We start from the raw sequence: 25,241 nt of genomic DNA on the forward strand, positions 1-25,241 counted from the left end.
CAAACTTTTAAATCAGACCCCCTATATTCAAATCCAGATAATTGATGTATAAAAAGCAATGCGTGAGGAGGACACAAAAAATCTGCAAAAGGACAGACAGGTTAAGTGAGTGGGCAAAAATTTGGCAGATGGAGTGTAATGTTGGAAAGTGTGAGGTCATGCACTTTGGCAGAAAAAAATCAAAGAGCAAGTTATTATTTAAATGGAGAAAAATTTCAATGTGCTGCAGTACAGCAGGACCTGGGGGTACTTGTGCATGAAACACAAAAGGATAGCATGCAGGTCCAGCAAGTGATCAGGAAGGCCAATGGTATCTTGGCCTTTATTGCAAAGGGGATGGAGTATAAAAGCAAGGAAATCTTGCTACGGTTATACAGGGTATTGGTGAGGCCACACCTGGAAGACTGCATACAGTTTTGGTTTCCATATTTAAGAAAGGATATACTTGCTTTGGAGGCAGTTCAGAGAAGGTTCACTAGGTTGATTCTGGAGATGAGGGGGTTGACTTATGAGGAAAGGCTGAGTAGGTTGGGCCTCTACTCATTGGAATTCAGAAGAATGAGAGGTGATCTTATCAAAACATAAGATTATGAGACGACTTGAAAAGGTGGATGCAGAGAGGATGTTTCCACTGATAGGGGAGACTAGAACTAGGGGGCATAATCTTAGAATAAGGGGCCACCTATTTAAAACTGAGATGAGGAGGAATTTCTTCTCTCAGAGGGTTGTAAATCTGTGGAATTCGCTGCCTCAGAGAGCTGTGGAAGCTGGGACATTGAATAAATTTAAGTCAGAGATAGACAGTTTCTTAACTGATAAGGGAATAAGGGGTTATGGGAAACGGGCAGGGAAATGGACCTTAGTCCATGATCAGATCAGCCATGTTAATATGAAATGGCGGAGCAGGCTCGAGGGGCCGTATAGCCTACTCCTGCTCCTATTTATTATGTTCTTAAGTATGTTCTTATGTACCACAAAAGGAAAGGGACCTAGTACTGAGCCCTGCAGAACCCCACTGGAAACATCCTTCCAGTCACAAAAACAAACTCTTACCCTTTGTTTCCTACCTCCAAGCCAATTTTGAATCCAACTTGCTACTTTGCCCTGGATCCCATGGGCTTTTACTTCGTGACAGACTGCCATGTGGGACCTTATCAAAAGCTTTTCTAAAATCCATATAAACTACATCATAAAACACTATCCTCATCGACACACCTGGTTACCTCCTCGTAAAATTCAATCAGGTCAGTCATACAAGATCTTCCTTTAACAAATCTGTGCTGACTGTCGCTAATTAATCCCTGCCTTTCTAAAATGTAGATTTATTCTGTCCTTCAGGATCTTTTCCAATAATTTTCCCACCACTGAGGTTAGGCTGACAGGCCTGTAATTATTCGGCCTGTCCCTTTCTCCCTTCTTAAACAAGAATACATCAGCAGTCCTCCAGTCCTCTGGCACCATGCCTGAATCCAAACAGGACTGGAAAATGGTGGTCAAAGCCTCTGCTATTTCCTCTCTCGCTTCACTCAACAGCCTGGGATGCATTTCATCCAGGTCTGGGGACTTATCCATTTTCAAAGCTGCCAACCCTCGCCCCCCCCCCCGCCCCGCCAATACCTCCTCTCTCATTATGTCTATTTCATGCAGAATTTCACACTTCTCAATATTATCTACATTGCCCCTTTCCTGGGCTGGGATTGTTTTCTTTGGAATAGAGGACGGCAAGGGGAGACTTGATTGAGGTGCATAAAATTATGAGGGGCCTAGAGTGGATAGGAAGGATCTGCATCCCTGAGCAGAGAGATCAATAACCAGGAGGCACAGAAGGATTAGAGGGGAGTTGAGTAGAACTTGTTTTTCACCCAGAGGTTGGTGGGAGTCTGGAACACTCTACCTGAAAGGATGGTAGAGGCAGAAACCCACATTGCATTTAAAAAGTGCTTGGATATGCACTTGAAATGCCGTAACCTACAGGGCTACAGACCTAGCGCTGGAAGGTGAGATTAGGCTGGGTAGCTCTTTTTCAGTCGGCACAGACACGATAGGCCGAATGTCCTCCTTCTATGCCATACATTTCTGTGATTCGATGCATCTGAGAGGGTACACTTCTTAAAAATGGAATAATGTATTCAACAGATCACACATTATCCTAAATAATGCAAAAAATAGGTATCTGTAAGGCAAAGTGTACTTTTAGGTGACTAAAAATATCATTGACTAAAGTTATGTCAACTAAACTCATTTTGATTTTAGGCTCCATAAGAAATTTAGTTTTAAGGTTAGAGGTTAAAAAGAAAAGAAATACGTATTTCTTGGAAAAATACACTTGTCACCAATGTTCCCTTTAAGCTGTGCGGCTATGCAGTGCTCCGGAGCGCTCACGCAGCCGCTCACCGGGTTTTTAATGAAATTAGCGCGCATGTGAGGAACTTTGAATGGGCCATGCAGCCTTTTTAATGGACCCGGCAGCCCATTTAAAAATAAATGGAGGGTACACTGCTCGCCAGCCGTGTAGAAGTTTTGGAGCCGATGAGAAAATGAAACATACAGACATCTTAATTGTAATTTCTGCCCCAGTTTATTATTTCTCACCCTTTCCTATGGCCTCCTGAGCTGCAAGAAGAGAAAAATACAGTAACTTACATTTTTCAGGGAAAAATCCTTTCGAAGTCTAGAATGAAATTGTGGAAAGCAATTCTGACTGACCTCCATTATTGCGCTATGCCTCAGTACATTCACTTAATAATTCTCTTCATTAAAGCTCTGCACAGCTTTCCCTTTCCTACTTTACTCCAGGCTTCTCCCTTTCATTCTACCATTGGGGGCACAGCCTTCAGTCTCACTCTCTGCCAGATACCTGACTTAAGTTTTCCCCAAGACTAAAATTAAAATCTGGGAACAAAAGTCTAGACTGATTGCAAGGCTGCTGCAAGCTTAGTGTAAGCTGGTGCTCAGTGGGTAGCACTTTTCTGAGGGGGCTGGACAGGGTAGATGCAGAGAGGATGGGGGAAATCTAGAATCGTTTCAGAATAAGGGGCCGCCCATTTAAAATAGAGAGGAGGAGGAACAACTTCTCTGAGGGTAGTGAAGCTTTGGAATTCTCTACCCCAGAGAGCTGTGGAGTCTGGGTCATTGAATATATTTAAGGCGGAGATAGACAGATTTTTGAACGATAAGGGAGTAAAGGGTTATTTGGGAGCGGGCAGGGAAGTGGAGCCGAGTCCATGATCAGATCAGCCATGATCTTATTGAATGGCGGAGCAGGCTCGAGGAGCCAAATGGCCTGCTCCTATGATGTTATGAAAGCACAATTAAACTATTTTTCTGAATACAAATCAGACCAAAGCTCAAAGCCAGAGACAAGATTTAAAACAAAAATCACAAAACTGCTCATAAGCTGCTACCATAACTGTTCCATTCTCGTCACTTTTCAAAAGGTGTCTTATGACAAATGTTCAACCGCGTGCCAACAGCTACAGAAAGTCTCTGCGTTGCTGCTGTTCTCAGGAGGCACACACAGACAAGGAAAAGTTCATTACAGGAAGGGCATTGAATTTACCATCACATTCCTGGCTGCTGGTATCCGCCAATTCATCCGCAAACTCTTCCTCATTGCTGTCATCCCTGTTAAGGAACAAAGTGCACTTTAGACAACCTGTATAGTATTACACTGCATGTTAAATACCACCAACATTTTCTTTTAGAGATAGGGAAACATAGAAAATAGGTGCAGGAGTAGGCCATTCGGCCCTTCGAGCCTGCACCACCATTCAATGAGTTCATGACTGAACATGCAACTTCAGTACCCCATTCCTGCATTCTCGCCATACCCCTTGATCCCCCTAGTAGTAAGGACTACATCTAACTCCTTTTTGAATATATTTAGTGAATTGGCCTCAACAGCTTTCTGTGGTAGGGAATTCCACAGGTTCACCACTCTCTGGGTGAAGAAGTTTCTCCTCATCTCGGTCCTAAATGGCTTATCCCTTATCCTCAGACTGTGACCCCTGGTTCTGGACTTCCCCAACATTGGGAACATTCTTCCTGCATCAAACCTGTCTAAACCTTAATTTTAAACGTTTCTATGAGATCCCCCTCTCATTCTTCTGAACTCCAATGAATACAAGCCCAGTTGATCCAGTCTTTCTTGATATGTCAGTTCCGCCATCCCGGGAATCAGTCTGGTGAACCTTCGCTGCACTCCCTCAATAGCAAGAATGTCCTTCCTCAAGTTAGGAGACCAAAACTGTACACAATACTCCAGGGTGTGGCCTCACCAAGGCCCTGTACAACTGCAGTAACACCTCCCTACCCCTGTACTCAAATCTCCTCGCTATGAAGGCCAACATGCCATTTGCTTTCTTCGCCATCTGCTGTACCTGCATGCTAACCTTTAATGACTGATGTACCATGACACCCAGGTCTCGTTGCACCTCCTCTTTTCCTAATCTGTCACCATTCAGATAATAGTCCGTTTCTGTTTTTACCACCAAAGTGGATAACCTCACATTTATCCACATTATACTTCATCTGCCATGCATTTGCCCACTCACCTAACCTATCCAAGTCACTCTGCAGCCTCATAGCATCCTCCTCGCAGCTCACACTGCCACCCAACTTCGTGTCATCCGTAAATTTGGAGATACTACATTTAATCCCCTCGTCTAAATCATTAATATACAATGTAAACAGCTGGAGCCCCAGCACAGAACCTTGCGGTACCCCACTAGTCACTGCCTGCCATTCTGAAAAGTACCCATTTACTCCTACTCTTTGCTTCCTGTCTGACAACCAGTTCTCAATCCACGTCAGCACACTACCCCCAATTCCATGTGCTTTAACTTTGCAGATTAATCTCTTGTGTGGGACCTTGTCAAAAGCGTTCTGAAAGTCCAAATACACCACATCAACTGGTTCTCCCTTGTCCACTCTACTGGAAACATCCTCAAAAAATTCCAGAAGATTTGTCAAGCAGGATTTCCCTTTCACAAATCCATGCTGACTTGGACCTATCATGTCACCTCTTTCCAAATGACATCCTTAATAATTGATTCCATCATTTTACCCACTACCGATGTCAGGCTGACCGGTCCATAATTCACTGTTTTCTCTCTCCCTCCTTTTTTAAAAAGTGGGGTTCCATTGGCTACCCTCCACTCCATAGGAACTGATCCAGAGTCTATGGAATGTTGGAAAATGACTGCTAATGCATCCACTATTTCCAAGGCCACCTCCTTAAGTACTCTGGGATGCAGTCCATCAGGCCCTGGGGATTTATCGGCCTTCAATCCCATCAATTTCCCCAACACAATTTCCCGACTAAAGGATTTCCCTCAGTTCTTCCTCCTTACTACACCCTCTGACCCCTTTTATATCCAAAAGGTTGTTTGTATCCTCCTTAGTGAATACCAAACCAAAGTACTTGTTCAATTGGTCTGCATTTTCTTTGTTCCCCGTTATGACTTCCCCTGATTCTGACTGCAGGGGACCTATGTTTGTCTTTACTAACCTTTTTCTCTTTACATATCTATAGAAGCTTTTGAGTCCGTCTTAATGTTCCCTGCAAGCTTCCTCTCGTACTCCACTTTCCCTGCCCTAATCAAACCCTTTGTCCTCCTCTGCTGAGTTCTAAATTTCTCCCAGTCCCCGGGTTCGCTGCTATTTCTGGCCAATTTGTATGCCACTTCTTTGGCTTTAATACTATCCCTGATTTCCTTTGATAGCCACGATTGAGCCACCTTCCCTTTTTTATTTTTATGCCAGACAGGGATGTACAATTGTTGTAGTTCATCGATGCGGTCTCTAAATGTCTGCCATTGCCCATCCACTGTCAACCCCTTCAGTATCATTCGCCAATACATCCTAGTCAATTCACGTACCTTCAAAGTTACCCTTCTTTAAGTTCTGGACCATGGTCTCTGAATTAACTGTTTCATTCTCCATCCTAATGTTGAATTCCACCAGATTATGGTCACTCTTCCCCAAGGGGACTCGCACAACGAGATTGCTAATTAATCCTCTCTCATTACACAACACCCAGTCTAAGATGGCCTCCCCCCTAGTTGGTTCCTCGACATATTGGTCTAGAAAACCATCCATTATGCACTCCAGGAAATCCTCCTCCACTGTATTGTTTCCAGTTTGGTTAGCCCAATCTATATGCATATTAAAGTCACCCATGATAACTGTTGCACCTTTATTGCATGCACCCCTAATTTCCCGTTTGATGCCCTCTCCAACATCACTACTACTGTTTGGAGGTCTGTACACAACTCCCACTCGCGTTTTCTGCCCTTTGGTATTCCATAGCTCCACCCATACCAATTCCACATCATCCAAACTAATGTCTTTCCTTACAATTGCATTAATTTCCTCTTTAAACCAGCAACGCCACCCCGCCTCCTTTTCCTTTCTGTCTATCCTTCCTAAATATTGAATACCCTTGGATGTTGAGTTGCCAGCCTTGGTCACCCTGGAGCCATGTCTCCGTGATGCCAACCACATCGTATCCGTTAACTGCTATCTGCACAGTTAATTCGTCCACCCTATTCCGAATACTCCTCGCATTGAGGCACAGAGCCTTCAGGCGTGCCTTTTTAAACACACTTTGACCCTTTAGAATTTTGCTGCAAAGTGGCCCTTTTTGTTTTTTGCCTTGGGTTTTTCTGCCCTCCACTTTTACTCATCTCCTTTCTCTCTTTTGCTTCTGTCTCCATTTTGTTTCCTTCGGTCTCCCTGCATTGGTTCCCATTCCCCTGCCATATTAGTTTAACTCCTCCCCAACAGCACTAGCAAACACTCCCCCGAGGACATTGGTTCCGGTCCTGCCCAGGTGCAGACCGTCCGGTTTGTTCTGGTCCCACCTCACCCAGAACCGGTTCCAATGCCCCAGGAATTTGAATCCCTCCCTGCTGCGCCACTCCTCAAGCCACATATTCATCTGAGCTATCCTGCGATTCCTACTCTGATTAGCACGTGGCACTGGTAGCAGTCCTGAGATTACTACTTTTGAGGTCCTACTTTTTAATTTAGCTCCTAGCTCCTTAAATTCGTCTCATAGGTAAAAAAACAGGATGAGGTCCTACATCGTTGGTACCAATGTGCACCACGACAACTGACTGTTCACCCTCCCTTTTCAGAATGTCCTGCACCCGCTCAGAGACATCCTTGACCCTTGCACCAGGGAGGCAACATACCATCCTGGACTCGGTTGCGGCCACAGAAACGACTATCTATTCCCCTTACAGTTAAATCACCTATCACTCTCCCACTCTTTTTCCTGCCCTCCTGTGCAGCAGAGCCAGCCACAGTGCCATGAACTTGGCTGCTGCTGCCCTCCCCTGATGAGTCATCCCCCTCAACAGTACTCAAAGCGGTGCATCTGTTTTGCAGGGGGATGACCGCAGGGGACCCCTGCACTACCTTCCTTGCACTGCTCTTCCTGTTGGTCTTCCATTCCCTATTTGGCTGTGGACCCGTTACCTGTGGTAAGACCAACTCGCTACACATGCTAATCACGTCATTCTCAGCATCGTGGATGCTCCAGAGTGAATCCACCTTCAGCTCCAATTCTGCAACGCGGTCCGTCAGAATCCCAATGACTACTCCACGCGGCTTCCTCGAGAAATAGGAGGGAGTTCTTTGTTTGACCAGAAGCAACTGCACAATAGCAGGTGTTTCTGCTTGATTTTTTTTTGGCGGGGTGGAAAAGGAAAATATCTTAACTGCGTTTTGTGCTCATCCAAATTACATAGCCGAGATAAGGAACTCACAGTGTAGGATAAATGCGCGCGCGAACATTTTGGTTTGGCAACAGACAGAAAATGCTTCAGGGACAGGTGTGAAGTGTGTTAAGTACTTGTTCCCTTCCCTCTGGGTCCTCGCTTTCAATTCAGGCCAGACTGATATCAACTTGCATTTATATAGCGCCTTTATCATAGTGAAATGTTCCAAAGTGCTTCACAGGAGTGTTCTGAGATCAAACATTTGACACAGCCACATGAGAAATGAGGGCAGGTGCCCAAAAGCTTGGTCAAAAAAGTATGTTTTAAGGAGCGTCTTGAAGGAGGAAAGAGGTGTAGCGAGGCGGAGAGGTTTAGGGAGGGAGTTCCAGAGCTTGGGGCCTAGGCAACAGAAGTCATGGCCACCAGTGGTTGAGCGATTATAATCAGGGATGCACAAGAGGGCAGAATTAGAGGAGCGCAGACATCTCAGGGGTTGTGGGGCTGGAGGAAATTAGAGATAGGGAGGGGCGAGACCATGGAAGGATTTGAAAACAAGGATGAGCATTTTGAAATCGAGGCATTGCTTAACCAGGAGCCAATGTAGGTCAGCGAGCACAGGTGTGATGGGTAAGTGGGACTTGGTGCGAGTTAGGACACAGGCAACCGAGTTTTGGATCGCCTCTAGTTTATGTAGGGTAGAATGTGGGAGGCCAGCCAGCAGTGCGTTGGAATAGTCAAGTCTAGAGATAACGAAGGCTTGGATGAGGGTTTCAGCAGCAGATGAGTTAAGGCAAGGGCGGAGACGGACGATGTTCCGAAGGTGGAAACAGGCTGTCTTAGTTATGCCAGAGATATATGGTCAAAAGCTCATTTCAGGGTCAAATATGACACCAAGGTTGCGAACAGTGTGGTTCAGCCTCAGACAGATGTTGGGGAGAGGGATGGAGTTGGTGGCTAGGGAACGGCATTTGTGGCGGGGACCGAAAACAATGGCTTCGGTCTTCCAAGTAGTCAATGGGATAAAGATGGCTGTAGGAAATATACCGGTCATGCTGATGCGACGCAGCGTGCTCAGGTACATTTGTGGTGCAGTTCGACGTGCTTCAACTTTTTATCTAACAGCTGCAACTTGCCTCTATATACTTTATTCTGCACTTCCCCAAGAGGTTAATATGTGGACCTACTGTTGCATCAGTGCTGGTTACCCTCCATCTCCTTGCCAAACTGAGCTTTGGCTCTTGGCAGGCTATTTGACTGATGGGAGGGCATCATGGTTAAGCTGGATTTTGTTCTCCACATTGCAGACGCACACTCAGTGGGGTTTGATGAATAGTGCTGGGGAGTGGTAATCTGGGCCAATTTTCCACTCTCTCAATCAAGGCACGGAGGCCACTGCAGTAACCAGTGGAAGCAGCACAGATTGGGGGTGTGAATGAGAACCTGAACCAGAAAAACAGACGGATACTGCCTGACCTGTGGAGTGCTTTCAGCATTTTCGGTTTGTATTCCAGATCTCCTGAATTCACAGTATTTTGCTTTTGTTTTGTAGAGAAATGAAAAACTTCAAGTTTGCTCATGGGAAGAAATCACTTTTTTTTTAAAAAAAAGGTTTTCAGTGGAGGTCACAGATTAGTGTCTATGGCCACAATTAAAAAACATAGGCACAGTTTCAGTGCACATAACATAATAGGAGTAGGCCATACGGCCCTTCGAGCCTGCTCCGCCATTTAATACAATCATGGCTGATCCGATCATGGACTCAGCTCCACTTCCCTGCTCGCTCCCCATAACCCCATATCGGTTTAAGAAACTGTCTATCTCTGTCTTAAATTTATTCAATGTCCCAGCTTCCACAGCTCTGAGGCAGCGAATTCCAGAGATTTACAACCCTCAGAAGAAATTCCTCCTTATCTGTTTTAAATGGGCGGCCCCTTATTCTAAGATTATGCCCTCTCGTTCTAGTCTCCTCCATCAGTGGAAACATCCTCGCTGCATCCACCTGGTCAAGCCCCCGCAATCTTACACGTTTCGACAAAATCACCTGAATTTCAATGAGTATAGGCCCAACCTCCTCAACCTTTCTTCATAAGTCAATCCCCTCATCTCCGGAATCAACCTCGTGAACCTTCTCTGAACTGCCTCCAAAGCCAGCACCTTCTCAGTATGCAAACATACCGGGAAATAGCAGAGAGGAGAAGGCTGCTGCCTCACAGCTAAGCCTGATCTAGCGCTCATACAAAAGCAAGTTATGGTGAACCTTTACAAAACACTGGTTCGGCCTCAACTGAAGGATTGTCCCATTCTGGATGCTGCACTTTAGGAAGGTGCAGAGCAGATTTACAAGAATGGGATGAGGGACTTCAGTTAGGTGGATAGACTGGAGAAGCTGGAGTTGTTCTCCTTCGGAACAGAGACGGTTGAGAAGAGATTTGGTTCAAAATCATGAGGGGCCTAGACAGAGTGGATAGAGAGAAACTGTTCCCAATGGCCAAAGAGTTGAGAACCAGAGGACAGAGATTTAAGGTGATTGGCAGAAGAACCAAAGGCAACCGGAGGAAAAACTTTGTTTGAACACAGCGAGTGGTTAGGATTTGGAATGCACTGCCTGAAAGGTTAGTGGAGGCAGACTCAACCGTGGCTTTCAAAAGGGAATTGGATAAGTACCTGAAGGGAAAGAAAATACAGGGCTACGGGGATGGGCAGGGGGAGTGGGACTAGCTGAGGTGCTCTTGCAGAGAGCCGGTACGGGCTCGATGGGCCAAATGGCTCCTTCTGTGCTGTAACCATTCTATGATTCGATGATAACAGGCACATACTCAGCAGGATTTGATGTGCTGAATTAGATGATCTCAGGGGGTAGCCGTGGATATTACGAGGAGAGATTACACAAGCTAGGGTTGTATTCCATGGAATTTAGCAGGTTACAGGTGATTTGATCGAAGCTTTCAAGATATTAAGGGGAACAGAAAAGGGAGATAGAGAGAAGCTAGTTCCGCTGGTTGAGGTTTCTAGGACCAAGGGACATAGTCTAAAAATTAGAGCCAGGCGTTTCAGGAGTGAAATTAGGAAACACTTTCTACACACAAAGGGTGGCAGAGATTTGGAACTCACTTCCGCAAACGGCAGTTGATGCTGGTTAATTGTTAATTTTAAATTGGAGATTGATAGATTTTTGCTGACCAAAGGTATTAAGGGATATGGGGCAGAGGCAGGTTAGGTCACAAATCAGCCATAATCCTATTGAATGGTGGAACAGGCTCAAGGGGCTCAATGGCCTACTCCTGTTCCTGCGGGCCTAAGTTTCCAATATCAGCTAGAATGGCACACCTCCGAGAGGCCAGCCTATGTTGTGGAATGAAAAGCGCGCCAAAGCTTACCTCGCGATTGTCCGAGTGCAGCAGGCCTGTTCAGCAGTCAGCGCGATGCAGCACAACAGCGGGGTGGGGGGGGGGGGGCGGAGCTACAGCCCTGGGCCAAAGAGTGTGTCGGCAGCTGGGTGCGCGTGCAGTGGAGTCTGCGCACATGCATTGTAGCTCCTGGCCCCAAGATTGTGTGTGCATGTGCTGCTGGCTGTGTGGGAGGGGCCCGAAGCACGCAGCCCCTAGCCCTGGTCGAATTGCCGATTTCCAGCATGCAACCCCTAGCCGGGCTCCCAATTGGGTAGGTGAGGTAGGAATTTTTGATTTATTGATTTATTATTGATGGTTCTTTATTTTTTTTTTAAAAAGTGAAGTGTTTAATGCTTTGGAAAATCCCCCAACTTCCCTCCCCACCCCCCATATCGCTGGCTTACCTGCGTCTAATTCTAAAGTGTACGCAAGGTTTTTCTGAGCGTACAAAAGTCCACACTTATTCCATTCTAAGTTAGTTTGGTGTAACTTTTCGGTGCCAAAACTTGCAAAACAGGTGTAAGTGGCTGGCAACGCCCCCTTTTGGAAAAAAACAGAACTAAAACTAAACTAACACACTAGAACTGGAGCAAACTAAATGCCAAGAATTACGATTTCTAAGATACTCCAAACTAAACTAGTTGTTCCAAAAAAATAGGAGCAACTCCACAAGAAACTTGGGCCCATAATAGGTTCCTAATTGGTTCAGTAGCTCTGTGCTAGAGTGGGGAAAATTGGTCAAAGTTCCTGATCTATGTCACTACAGGAAGTGCCCTTGTGGATGAGGAGTGAGGAAAGGATCAGGCTCATCTGTGATGCCGACTGTGGCCAGGGACCCTGCCAACTCACTCACTTTTAAATACTAGCGTAGACAAAGAAAAATGAAAAAGGAAAGACTTACATTTATATAGCGCCTTTCACGATCACCAGACGTCTCAAAGCGCTTTATAGCCAATGAAATACTGTTGTAATGTGGGAAACGTAGCACCAATTTGTGCACAGCAAGCTCCCACAAACTGCAATGTGATAATGACCAGATAATCTGCTTTTGGTCATGTTGACTGAGGGATAAATATTGGCCCAGGATAACTCCCTGCTCTTTTTCGAAATAGTGTTGTGGGATCTTTTTAATGTCCACCCGAGGGGACAGACGGGACCTCGGTTTAACGTCTCATCCGAAAGACTGCACCTCCGACAGTGCTGGGAGTATCAGCCTAGATTTATGTGCTAAGTCCCTGGAGTGGGACTTGAACCCACAACATTCTGACTCAGAGGAGCAGGTGCTACCCACTGAGCCACAGCTGACACCGGCTCTCAAGAAGGCTCTCAAGAGAGCGAGGAGCCACAGGAAGGCCGGCATCTGTGGAACCACAGCCCCAGCAAGGAGCCAACATCTTCTAACATTCACCATGCTCTAATGCAGAACATGTCAACAGTTAACAGTTGAAAGAAGAGTGATGTGGAAATTTCTTTCACTATTGTATCTTTAAGCAGGTTAGTTTGTGCCCACTTGTCTATAGTAACAACCCAATGCTTAATTAATGTCAGTGGAAATACAGCCAAACGTTCCAAAGCACGTCAGAATAGGTATGTTACTGCAAAGAACTGATGCCTGCTGGTGATAGCAGCAAAGTAATGTCATCCAGGGGGCTAGAGTAATACAAACACTTGCACGTTTGCTCTTGCAGTTTGGCAAGAGACGCTTGATCTCAGCTACAAGTTGGATATGGCAATGTCTGGAGACAACGTCCTTTTCATAGAATCATAGAATATTACAGCACAGGAGGCTGCCATTCGGCCCATCGAGTCTGTGCCGGCTCTTTCGAAGAGCAGTTAGTCCCACTGCCCCGCCTTTCCCCTATATCCGACATTTTTTTATCCTTCCGAGTATTTATCCAAGTCCCTTTTGAAGGCTACTATTGAATCTGCCCTATCGGGCAGTGTGCTCCAAATCTTAACCACTCACTGCATAAAAACATTTTCTTCATGTTGCCTCTGGTTCTTTTGTCAATCACCTTAAATCTGTGCCCTCTCGTTATCAACCCTTCAGCCATTGGAAACAGTTTCTCTTTATTTACTCTCTATCTAAACCCTTTATGATTTTAAACACAGCTATCAAATCCCCTCTTAGCCTTCTCTGCTCAGTCATCATCATAGGCAGTCCCTCGGAATCAAGGAAGACTTGCTTCTACTCTTAACACGAGTCCTTTGATGACTGAACAGTTCAATACGAGAACCACAGTCCCCGTCACACGTGGGACAGATAGTCATTGAGAGTAAGGGTGGTTGAGACTGGTTTGCCGCACGCTCTTTCCGCTGCCTGCGCTTGATTTCTGCATGCTCTCGGCGATAAGATTCGAGGTGCTCAGCGCCCTCCTGGATGCTCTTCCTCCACTTCGGGCGGTCTTTGGCCAGGGACTCCCAGGTGTCAGTGGGGATATGTTGCACTTTTTCCAGGGAGGCTTTGAGAATGTCCTTGCAACGTTTCCTCTGCCCACCTTTGGCTCGTTTGCCGTGAAGGAGTTCCGAGTAGAGCGCTTGCTTTGGGAGTCTCGTGTCTGGCATGCAGACAATGTGGCCCGCCCGGTGGAGTTGATCAAGTGTGGTCAGTGCTTCAATGCTGGGGATGTTGATCTGGTCAAGGACGCTAACGTTAAAGGAGAACAACCTCAGCTTTTCCAGTCTATCCACATAGATGTAATCCCTCATCCCTGGAACCATTCGAGTAAATCTTTCAATTGTTTTATTTCGCTGGAGTGCCCTGGTGGACACTGATGTCAGAAAGCTCTATACCACAATCTCTATCAAGATGAATTGCAACACAAGGACTGCCAGCTCACCAAGAGAACCAGTGCGTCTTGATCTTGCCCTCCACCTGTATACGCCACACCTTGGCCCCTTGCCTAGTACAGGAACAAGCCAGAACATGTTCTACTAAATTTGTGAGTAGCATTAGTAAATAGGTGGGGGCACTAAATACACACGCATTTTGCAAACATAGACACCATAAAGTAGCAAGAACAGGTCAATACACAAACTCAACTGGCACTTTCAAATGGACTGGAACTTCATAACGCATTGTTGAATTTCAACATTCAAAAAATGTGCTGCAAAAGAAACAAATGCAAACGCCTATTTAAATTAAGGAGTTAATGAGCCAAGGAGTAAAGATACTATAATTATTGGCCGGATATATGCAGTGGGTAATGACAGCGAACTGTCCAGCTTTCGCAGTCGTTACCCCTCGGAAACTGACCGAAACGTCAAGATTTAGTGCCTGCGCATCTACACTTCGATATCATGACGTTGTGGTCAGTGATTCATTGCTCTAACACTGGGTGCATTGTGGATCCACCCAAACCCCCCCAGGGCCGGTCACGTCAGCAATCAATGCAACTTGGCTTTCTCCGTGCTAATATTGCTGTTAAATATCCCATTAAATGTTGAGCCTTGTTGGAATAGTGTGTAACTGAGGTTTTAATAGCATATTGACTACCAAACAAGCATTCTGGCCCTGAAAAACTAATTTTTATATTTGTGGAGTGTCAAATTTCTCCATTATGATAAAAATGACAATTTTTTATAAAAACTTTTCAAAACAAAATTTATTTTTGATGGTTGTTCATTGGAATTCAGAAGAACGAGGGGTGATCTTATCAAAACGTATATTATGAGGGGCTTGACAAACATAGAAATTAGGTGTAGGAGCAGGCCATTCGGCCCTTCGACCCTGCACCACCATTCAATAAGATCATGGCTGATCATTCAACCTGCTTTCTCTCCATACCCCTTGATCCCTTTGGCCGTAAGGGCCCAAATCTAACTCCCTTTTGAATATATCTAACAAACTGGCCTCAACAACTTTCTGCAGTAAAGAATTCCACAGGTTAACCACTCGCTGAATGAAGAAGTTTCTCTTCATCTCAGTCCTAATGGCTTACCCCTTATTCTTAGACTGTGACCCCTGGTTCTGGAACTCTCCAGCAACGGGATCATTCTTCCTGCCTCCAACGTCCAATCCCGTCAGAATTTTAGATGTTTCTATGAGATCCCCTCTCATTCTTCTAAACTCCAGTGGATACAAGCCCAGTTGATCCAGTCTCTCATATGTTAGTCTTGCCATCCCGGGAATCAATCTGGTGAACCTTCGCTGTACTTCCTCAATAACAAGAACATCCTTCCTCAGATTAGGACACCAAAAGTGAACACAATATTCCAGATGAGGCCTCACCAAGGCCCTGTACAACTGCAGTAAGGCCTCCCTGCTTCTATACTCAAATCCCCTAGCTATGAAGGCCAACATGCCATTTGCCTTCTTCACCACCTGCTGTACCTGCATGCCAAACTTCAATGACTGATGTACCATGACACCCAGGTCCCATTGCACCTCCCCTTTTCCTAATCTGCCACCATTCAGATAATATTCTGTCTTCCTGTTTTTGCCACCAAAGTGGATAACCTCACATTTATCCATATTATACTGCATCTGCCACGCATTTGCCCACTCACCTAACCTGTCCAAAACACCCTGCAGCCTCTTAGTATCCTCCTCACAGCTCACACCGCCACCCAGCTTTAGTGCCATCTGCAAACTTGGAGATATTGCACTCAATTCCTTCATCTAAATCGTTAATGTATATTGTAAATAGCTGGGGTCCCAGCACTGAACCCTGCAGCAACCCACTGGTCACTGCCTGCCATTCTGAAAAGGACCCGTTTATTCCGACTTTCTGCTTCCTGTCTGCCAACCAGTTCTCTATCAACGTCAATACATTACCCCCAATATCATGTGCTTTAATTTTGCACACCAATCTCTTGTGTGGGACCTTGTCAAAAGCCTTTTGAAAGTCCAAATACACCACATCCACTGGTTCTCCCTTGTCCACTCTACTAATTACATCCTCAAAAATTTCTAGAAGATTTGTCAAGCATGATTTCCCTTTCACAAATCAATGCTGACTTGGATCGATCCTGTCACTGCTTTCCAAGTGCACTGCTATTTCATCTTTAATAATTGATTCCAACATTTTCCCACCACCGATGTCAGGCTAACTGGTCTATAATTCCCTGTTTTCACTCTCCCTCCTTTTTTAAAAAGTGGTGTTATATTAGCTACTCTCCAGTTCATAGGAACTGATCAAGAGTCAATAGAATGTTGAAAAATGATCACCAATGCATCCACTATTTCTAGGACCACTTCCTCAAGTACTTCCTTAAGATGCAGCCCATCAGGCCCTGGGGATTGATCGGCCTTCAATCCCATCAATTTCCCTAACACTATTTCCTGACTAATAAGGATTTCCTTTAGTTCCTCCTTTTCCCTTGACCCTCGAACCCCTAGTATTTCCGGAAGGTTATTTGTGTCTTCCTAAGTGAGGTCAGATCCAAAGTATTTGCTCAATTGGTCTGCCATTTCTTTGTTCCCCATTATAAATTCACCTGATTCTGACTGCAATTAAACCCTTTGTCCTCCTTTGTTGAATTCTAAATTTCTTCCAGTCCTCAGGTTTGCTGCTTTTTCTGGCCAATTTATATGCCTCTTCCTTGGATTTAACACTATCCCTAATTTCCCTTGTTAGCCACGGTTGAGCTACCTTCCCAGTTTTATTTTTACTCCAGACAGGGATGCACAATTGTTGAAGTTCATCCATGTAACCTATAAATGTCTGCCATTGCCTATCCACTGTTAACCCTTTAAGTATCATTTGCCAGTCCATCCTAGCCAATTCACGTCTCATACCATCGAAGTTACCTTGCTTTAAGTTCAGGACCCTAGTCACTGAATTAACACTGTCACTCTCCATCTTAAGAACTCTACCATATTATGGTCACTCTTCCCCAGGGAGCCTCGCACAAGATTGCTAATTAGTCTTTTCTCATTACACAACACCCAGTCTAGGATGGCAGCTCTCTAGTTGGTTCCTCAACAGATTGGTCTAAAAAGCCAACCCTAATACACTCCAGGAAATCCTCCTCCACCACATTGCTGCCAGCTTGGTTAGCCCAATCTATATGTAGATTGAAGTCGCGCATGATAACTGCTGTACTTTTATTGCACACATCCCTAATTTCTTGTTTGATGCCATCCCCAACCTCACTACTACTGTTTGGTGGTCTGTACACAACTCCCACTAGCGTTTTCTGCCCTTTGGTATTCCGCAGCTCTACCCATACAGATTCCACATCATCCAAGCCAATGCCCCTCCTTACTATTGCATTAATTTCCTCTTTAACCAGCAACGCCACCCCGCCTCCTTTTCCTTTCTGTCTATCCTTCCTGAATGTTGAATACCCAGCCTTGGTCACCCTAGAGCCATGTCTCCGTAATCCCAATTATATCAATCGTTAATAGCTGCCTGCGCAGTTAATTCATCCACCTTATTACAAATACTCCTCGCATTGAGGCAGAGCCTTCAGGCTTGACTTTTTAACACTCTTTGTCCCTTTAGAATTTTGCTGTAATGTGGCCCTTTTTGATTTTTGCCTTGGGTTTCTGTGCCCTCCACTTTTACTATTCTCCTTTCTATCTTTTGCTTCTGCCCCCATTTTATTTCTGTCTCCCTGAATAGGTTCCCATCCCCCTGCCATATTAGTTTAACCCCTCCCCAACAGCACGAGCAAACACTTCCCCGAGGACATTGCTTCCGGTCCTGCCCAGGTGCAGACCGTCCGGTTTGTACTGGTCCCACTTCCCCCAGAACCGGTTCTAATGTCCCAGGAATTTGAATCCCTCCCTCTTACAGCACTCCTCAAGCCATCTTAGCTATCCTGCTATTTCTACTCTGACAAGGTGGATGCAGAGAGGATGTTTCCACTGACAGGGGAGACTAGAACTAGAGAGCATAATCATAAAATAAGGGCAGCCCATTTAAAACTGAGATGAGGCGAAATTTCTTCTGAGGGTTGTGGATCTGTGGAATTCACTACCTCAGAGCTGTGGAAGCTGAGACATTGAATAAATTTAAGACAGAAGAAAGACAGTTTCTTAAACAATAAGGGGTTATGGAGAGCGGGCAGGGAAGCGGACCAGAGTCCATGATCGGATCAGCCATGATCATGTTGAATAGCGGAGCAGGCTCGAGGGGCTGTATGGCCTACTCCTGCTCCTATTTCTTATGTTATTATGTTTTGATATTTCAGCTTCTACCTTGTCCTCATGTGAAAGTCCCAATCTTTATTTCGCTCTTAAATTTTTTTTTTTTTTTTTAAAGTATGGATAAAAGCTGATTTTTATTTCCTAGATTGCTGTCTGAAAATTCTTCAATGTGATTGGCTGCTTCGACAGCTTGTTGATGTCACTACAGCTCTTCGCTGGAAATCCCAATGACAGAGCGCTGCAATCAAATGCACTTCGAAAACGGCAAACTTCTTGCCTCAGGAGGTTGCGAGATGTCAGCAGAAATACAGCCAAGCATTCTAAAGCATGTCGACACCTCACATTGGTGTGGGAAGTAAGCAAAAATGATTAGACTCAGCAACTCAACCTAGATCGTCTCTTCACCCGCCCGCTTAAAAAATAAACACATTTTTGTAAGTTAATCAGTTCTTTGCAACAGTTTGTCTTCATTTTTGCTGGGGTACTGACTGCACAATTACTAGTTGAGAAATACTGAAAGGGTACTTACTCAGAGTCTTGAGAATCTGCCTCGTTCTTGGGCTTTTCCAGTTCTTTTTCAATCTTATTTGCACACTTGAGCTGCATGGCAGCTATCTGTAGCGTGACTGAGCCCATGTGCATTTTAGGGGCAGAAACAGAGATCAGCTTCTTGGTTTGCTCAGTGGGCCCTGTACAACTGACTGGGCTATTATTCTGGATGTGCACGTTGCTGGACAAAATGCCAGACATTTTGTTAGTAATAGTGTTGGCATTTTCTTTACCTGTACTGTTAATGACAGGCTCCAAGTTAGCATTGGCAGAAATGCGCTCAGTTTTTAAGATTGATTGGAAGGTATTTCTCTCCTGAATGAGATTCGGCACAGTTCTTTTCAATGTCCCTGCAGCACTGCTGAAGGGAGCATTCTGAAAATGAATGCTTTGCGAAGGTAAGCCTTCCGTTTCTTTTGAAAACGTCACACATCGCTCGTGGACATTGTTCTTCAGAATACGGTCTTCTGATCTTTTTACAGCTTCTGTAAACTTTATTTCTGGATCAGCAGCATTGCTCTTCGTCAGCTTGATAGCACTCTTCAAGTTACCATGGGAATGTTCACTCGGATGAAAAGATCGCTCAATTTTAAGGTCTGCGCTCACATGAACAGGACTTCCAGAGATAGCCCTGGCACTGCTAACATTGTACTTCGCTGTGTTTTCAGAGTCCCCAAACTCATTGTTGCCATTCAAAGCAGAAATCTTGGCATTCTTGTCCCATTTCTGGTGCAAAGGCACTTTGGCACTGGTGGGTCTCATGAATGCATTTGTGTTCAGCATTGGCTTGCGATAGAGTGAGGTAGGTTTGCCTGCATGGTTGGGGCTAGTTTTGCCCAGCAGCAGTGCATCATAGCCTGCACTGCGAGAACCACAGTGCTGCGAAGCTGGGGTGACGGCACTGTTGGGCTTCATCAGGCTTTCGCACGAGATCGCCCGAGACGGAATTGGGTGGATAAAGCCATTAACGTAGGCAGACGTTGGAGTTGTGGCTCGGCTTCCTAGCCCACTAAATCGCGAACCGAGGGACTCAAGCCTCTGGTAGGATCTGCAGCCATAGCCAGTTCGATCATGAATGGATGCGTTTTCCAAAGGGCTGACCAAAACATTAGAACGAAAACCAGTGTGGGAGCTCGGTGTTAGTGTTCTGCCATTACTTCCCGGCAGAGAAGGATAGGAGAGACAAGAAACATGCTGAGAGGTCCCCGAGCAAGTATTTTGTTTCCTTACAGGCACAATCACATTATAGCCATCCCATTCCCACAGCGGGTGCTGGGTGACAGAATAAGCTGGCCGACCCTCCAGTGGCTGAACAGGATAGAAAGGCTTGGGACTAGAGTTCAGTGAAGCCTTGTGGTAGATTTTGCAACTTGGGTCTGTAGCACACTCCTCAATCTTGGGCGAGGCCATGAACTGCCATTTTATTCACAACCCAGGCAAACTCAACAGAAGCTGTGCAGTAGAAGGGAGAACAGAAAAAAACATCTTCACTGAACCTGAAAAACAAAAACAAAAAAAGACCAATGCCATTGGGCGGAAAAATGAGCAGCACATTTAGACACAAAAGCAATCCCACATGATGAAGTCCTGCTACAACTGTACAGGGTATTGGTGAGGCCACATCTGGAGTACTGCGTGCAGTTTTGGTCTCCGTATTTAAGGAAGGATATACTTGCATTGGAGGCGGTTCAGAGAAGGTTCACTAGGTTGATTCCGGAGATGAGGGGGTTGACTTATGAAGATAGGTTGAGTAGGTTGGGCCTATATTCATTGGAGTTCAGAAGAATGAGAGGTGATCTTATCGAAACATATAAGATAATGAGGGGGCTCAACAAGGTGGATGCAGAGAGAATATTTCCACTCATCGGGGAAGCTAAAACTAAAGAATATGAGGCCGCCCATTTAAAATTGAGATGAGGAGGAATTTCTTCTTTGTGGGTTGTAAATCTATGGAATTCTCTGCCCCAGAGAGTTGTGGAGGCTGGGTCACTGAATATATTTAAGACAGAGATAGACAAATGTTTGAACAATAAGGGAGTCAAGGGTTATGGGGAGCGGGCAGGGAAGTACAGCTGAGCCCATGATCAGATCAGCCATGGTCTTATTGAATGGCAGAGCAGGCTCGAGGGGCCAAATGGCCGACTCCTGCTCCTATTTCTTATGTTATGACAATACACAGAGCACGCCAAGCCAACGAGTAGGACATTTTATGGCAGAAACCAATTAAGTCTCAAGTGCTACAGGTTTGAGACAGTCACGTCATTAATTTGCACAGTTGCTAGACAGTGACACCCTGAGAATGCGAAAATTGCTAAATAAACACAAATCCATTCTTTACTTTATTCTAAGCGATTTCAGTTACTGCAGTCTCCTTCCTAGATTGCCTTTGAGGACCAAAGAACATAAGAATTAGGTGCAGAAGTAGGTCATTCGACTCCTCGAGCCTGCTCTGCCATTCAATGAGATCATTGCTGATCTTCTACCTCAACACTTTCCTGGACTGTCTCCATATCCCTGGATTCCCTTCATATTCAAAAATCTATCGATCTCCGCCATTTCTTTCTTTGTGGACATGCGTGCATGTGTAAAATGCACACAAAGTGACTATCAACTTGCAACAGCATCAAGAAAGATCAGATGCTGGACGAGGCTGGATCTACTCTGCTCCAGCTACTGCACTGGTGTGAATATTTTTTCAGTCACACCGACCTTCCTGTGGCCTTTTTTGGTCACTAACTGCGTACAGTAGAATGTTGTCGTCCCACAACCAAAAAGTTAGAAGATAACTCAATTCAAATAGGACACTTGCAGCCACCTGAAACTCAGCGATTGATATGGGCAGGATGATTCAGAGATATAACATAAGAACATAAATAGCAAGAGTAGGCCATTTGGCCCCATCGAGCCTACTCCGCCATTCAATAAGATCATGGCTGATCTGATCATGGACTCAGCTCCACTTCCCTGCTCGCTCCCCATAACCCTTTACTCCCTTATCGCTCAAAAATCTGTCTATCTCCGCCTTAAATATATTCAATGATCCAGCCTCCACAGTTCTCTAGGACAGAGATTCCACAGATTTACAACCCTCGAAGAAATTCCTCCTTGTCTCAGTTTTAAATGGTTCTAAGACTATGTTCTCTATAGTTTTAGTTTCCCCTATGAGTGGAAATATCCTCTCTGCATTCCTCATTATCTTATATGTTTCAATAAGATCACCTCTCATTCTTCTGAACTCCAATGTGTATAGGCCCAACCTACTCAACCTATCTTCATAAGTCAACCCCCTCATCTCCGGAATCAACCTAGTGAACCTTCTCTGAACAGCTTCCAATGCAAGTATATCGCTCCTTAAATACAGCGAGCAAAACTGTATGCAGTACTCCAGGTGTGGCCTCACCAATGCCCTGTACAGTTGTAGCAGGAATCTCTGCTTTTATACTCTATCCCCCTTGCAATAAGGGCCAACATTCCATTTGCCTTCCTGATTACTTGCTGTACCTGCATACTAACTTTTTGTGTTTCATGCACAAGGACCCCCAGGTCTCTCTGTACTGCAGCACTTTGCAATTTTTCTCCATTTAAATGATGATTTGCTTTTCTATTATTTCTGCCAAAGTGGATAACCTCACATTTTCCCACATTATACTTCATCTGTTAATTTTTTTGTCCACTCACTTAGCCTATCTCTTTGCAGACTTTGTGTGCCCTCCTCACAATTTGCTTTCCCACCCATCTTTGCATCATCAACAAACTTGGCTACATGACACGCGGTCCCTTCATCCAAGTCATTAATGTAGATTGCAAACAGTTGAGGACCCAGTACCGATCCCTGCGGCAGCCCACTAGTCATATAAACGGCATACTAACCTATACCCCTTTAATAGCTTATTATATTTGCATAGAAGCAGTTAACAATTCATCCCTTGGACGTCAGCATCACCTTAATGGAGCTTCTGTCTGACCACGAGGCATCCCAAGCTGCAGACCTTTGCGTTAGTTCTGCCAGGACCACATTGGAGAATTGAGGGAGGTCATCCTCCTGCTGAAATGTTCCACACCCAGCATACGACAGGGTTAAGAATAAGAATCGGGCACCAGAAATCCTTTGAGATTTGAACCTTTGAGAGTAGGCCAGTATTGTATCTGGCCACAAATATTTTCCATTAACAGCTCGTATCAACATGAGCGTGGTTGTTGGGATGACTGAATTGGTCAAATTCGATTCATATTACAAGTGATTTTTAATCAGTGCTTAGAGAATAAAACTCTGTATTTCCATCTATTAGCCATGTATTTCAGTTTACAATGACCTCTAAAACAAGAAAACCCATCGCAAATCGGCTCAACGAGTAAAAATACCACCACTTGGGATTGGAATATACGAGACCAGGAATTCTCTTTTTTTTTAAAAAAGCCTCATAATGCTGAACAAGCAGAAACTAAATGCAGTTGGAATCGAAACTTGGGACTAGCTGCTGACACCAATGTTTTTGCAGGTATTGGCTGCATAAAAGGGACCAAAAATTATCACTTACTTCAGCTAAAAATGTACCAGAGCTTTGTGACAATAATACAACTGTTCAGGTCATTAAGCCAATGGGATAGTTCCAAGGACTTGAGTTTCCCCACCACTGCTGTCACAAAACAGCCATTACCCACTCACTCACAAAAGGCACTAGAAAACCTTCTACTGTGTAATTAAACACACAATGGTATCAGCCAGAATGCCTGACAGAGCATTCAAGCAGTGCTGACAAAACACTTGTACCTTTAAGTACTGCAATCATGTAACAGAACACAAGTCATTTTAGCGCTTGTATTATCTGGAATTTATTGACAGGGCATCAACTGCAAGTGGCTTAATAAGTCACGATTTTGGAAAGATACAACTAATTGTACAAAGTATTATATAAATACTCTTTTTTAAAGTAATGATGACTTAAGATAAGGTACAATAATAATGAAAGCTCCGCATAGAGCGCTTGCTTTGGGAGTCTCGCGTTAATTATACAGACGATGTAGCCTGCCCAATGGAGCTGATCACGCATGGTCAATGCTTCGATGCTGGGGATGTTGTCCTAAGCGAGAACAGACGTTAGTGCGTCTGTCCTGCCAATGGAGTTACAGGATCGAGCTGAGGCAGCATTGGTGGTACTTTTCCAGCGCTCCCAAAGCAAGCACTCTACGCGGAGCTTCAACACGGCAAGCGAGCCCCAGGTGGGCAGAGGAAACGCTTCAAAGACACCCTCAAAGCCTCCTTGATAAAGTGTAACATCCCCAACGGCACATGGGAATCCCTGGCCCAAAGTGGAGGAAGAGCATCCGGGAGGGCGCAACAAGCAGAAACCAAGCGTAGAGCGCGGAAGGAGCGTGCTTCAACCCAGGCTCCCGGACCACCCTTTCCTTTGACCACTGTCTGCCCCACCTGTAGGTCCACATTGGACTCAGTCACCTGAGGACTGAGTGGAAGCAAGTCATCCTTGACTCCGAGGGACTGCCTATGATGATGATGAATAATAAAAGTATGGAATATTATTCCTGTAAGTTTTTTGGGGGGGGGGGGGGGGGGGTCAGGTCAGAGATGGGCAGTGTTATAAAGGTTGAAATAGATGGCTAACTTTCGCCCTTGTCTCAGCTCATCTGCTGCTGAATCCCTCATCCATGCCTTTGTTACCTCTCGACATGACTATTACGGCGCACTCCTGGCTGGCCTCCCACATTCTACCCTACGTAAACCAAAGGTGATCCAAAACTTGGCTGCCCGTGCCCTTGCACCAAGTCCCGCTCACCTATCCCCCTGTGCTCGCTGACCTACACTGGCTTCTGGTTAAGCAACACCTCGATTTCAAAATAGTCATCCTTATTTTCAAATCCCTCCATGGCCTCGCCCCTCCCTATCTCTAATCTCCTCCAGCCCAACACCTCCCCCCCTCCGAGATGTCTGTGCTCCTCTAATTCTGCCCTCTTGAGCATCCCCAATTATAATCGCTCAACAATGGTCGTGCCTTCTGTTGCCTGGGTCCCAAGCTTGAACTCCTTGCCAAAACCTCTCCGCCTCTTTCCTCCTGCAAGACGCTTATTTCTAGTTATTCAGTTCGGTGCCAAACGTTTATTGTATAATACTCCTGTAAAGCCCCTTGGGACGTTCCACGACGTTAAAAGGCGCTATATAAATACAAGTTGTTGTAACTCAGCCAAGGCTCAAACTAAATATAGATATTGCACAGAGAGAGAGATAGAGATATTGAATTTAAAAAAAGGGAGGGGCAAAGAATGGAGCATTAGGAAATAGACTTTTTGGTGCAAGCCAAACATGTAAGCTTGTCAGTGTGTGGTATTGGCTTGGGATCTGTAGCCCAGAGGTGATGATGCCAAATGAGCACTACTACTGCCACACCAGCCGGGGACGGTAGCACAGTGGCTTTGTTACTGAACTAGTGATCCAGAGGCCTGGACTAATGATCCAGAGACGCGAGTTCA

General features: G+C 45.1%; 1 protein-coding gene across 4 annotated transcripts in view; it reads right to left on the reverse strand.

The window, feature by feature from the left end:
* Window positions 1-25,241, reverse strand: part of LOC139259675 (tubulin monoglutamylase TTLL4-like) — a 110,698-nt gene that overhangs the window by 64,947 nt on the left and 20,510 nt on the right. For 3 of the 4 annotated variants that reach the window (XR_011592628.1, XR_011592629.1, XM_070875235.1), the window contains exons 2-3: window positions 18,739-20,254; window positions 3,560-3,624 (exon numbers count right to left, since the gene is read on the reverse strand). Coding sequence is in view for 1 of the 4 variants with exons in the window: in XM_070875235.1 (XP_070731336.1) it covers window positions 3,560-3,624; window positions 18,739-20,168 (1,495 nt within the window). In the remaining 3 variants the exon portion in view is untranslated. The remainder of the gene's footprint in view (window positions 1-3,559; window positions 3,625-18,738; window positions 20,255-25,241) is intronic. The other variant, XM_070875236.1, reaches the window with a different exon arrangement.

This window comes from Pristiophorus japonicus, chromosome 3 (genome assembly GCF_044704955.1).
Source record: "Pristiophorus japonicus isolate sPriJap1 chromosome 3, sPriJap1.hap1, whole genome shotgun sequence".
NCBI lineage: Eukaryota > Metazoa > Chordata > Chondrichthyes > Pristiophoridae > Pristiophorus > Pristiophorus japonicus.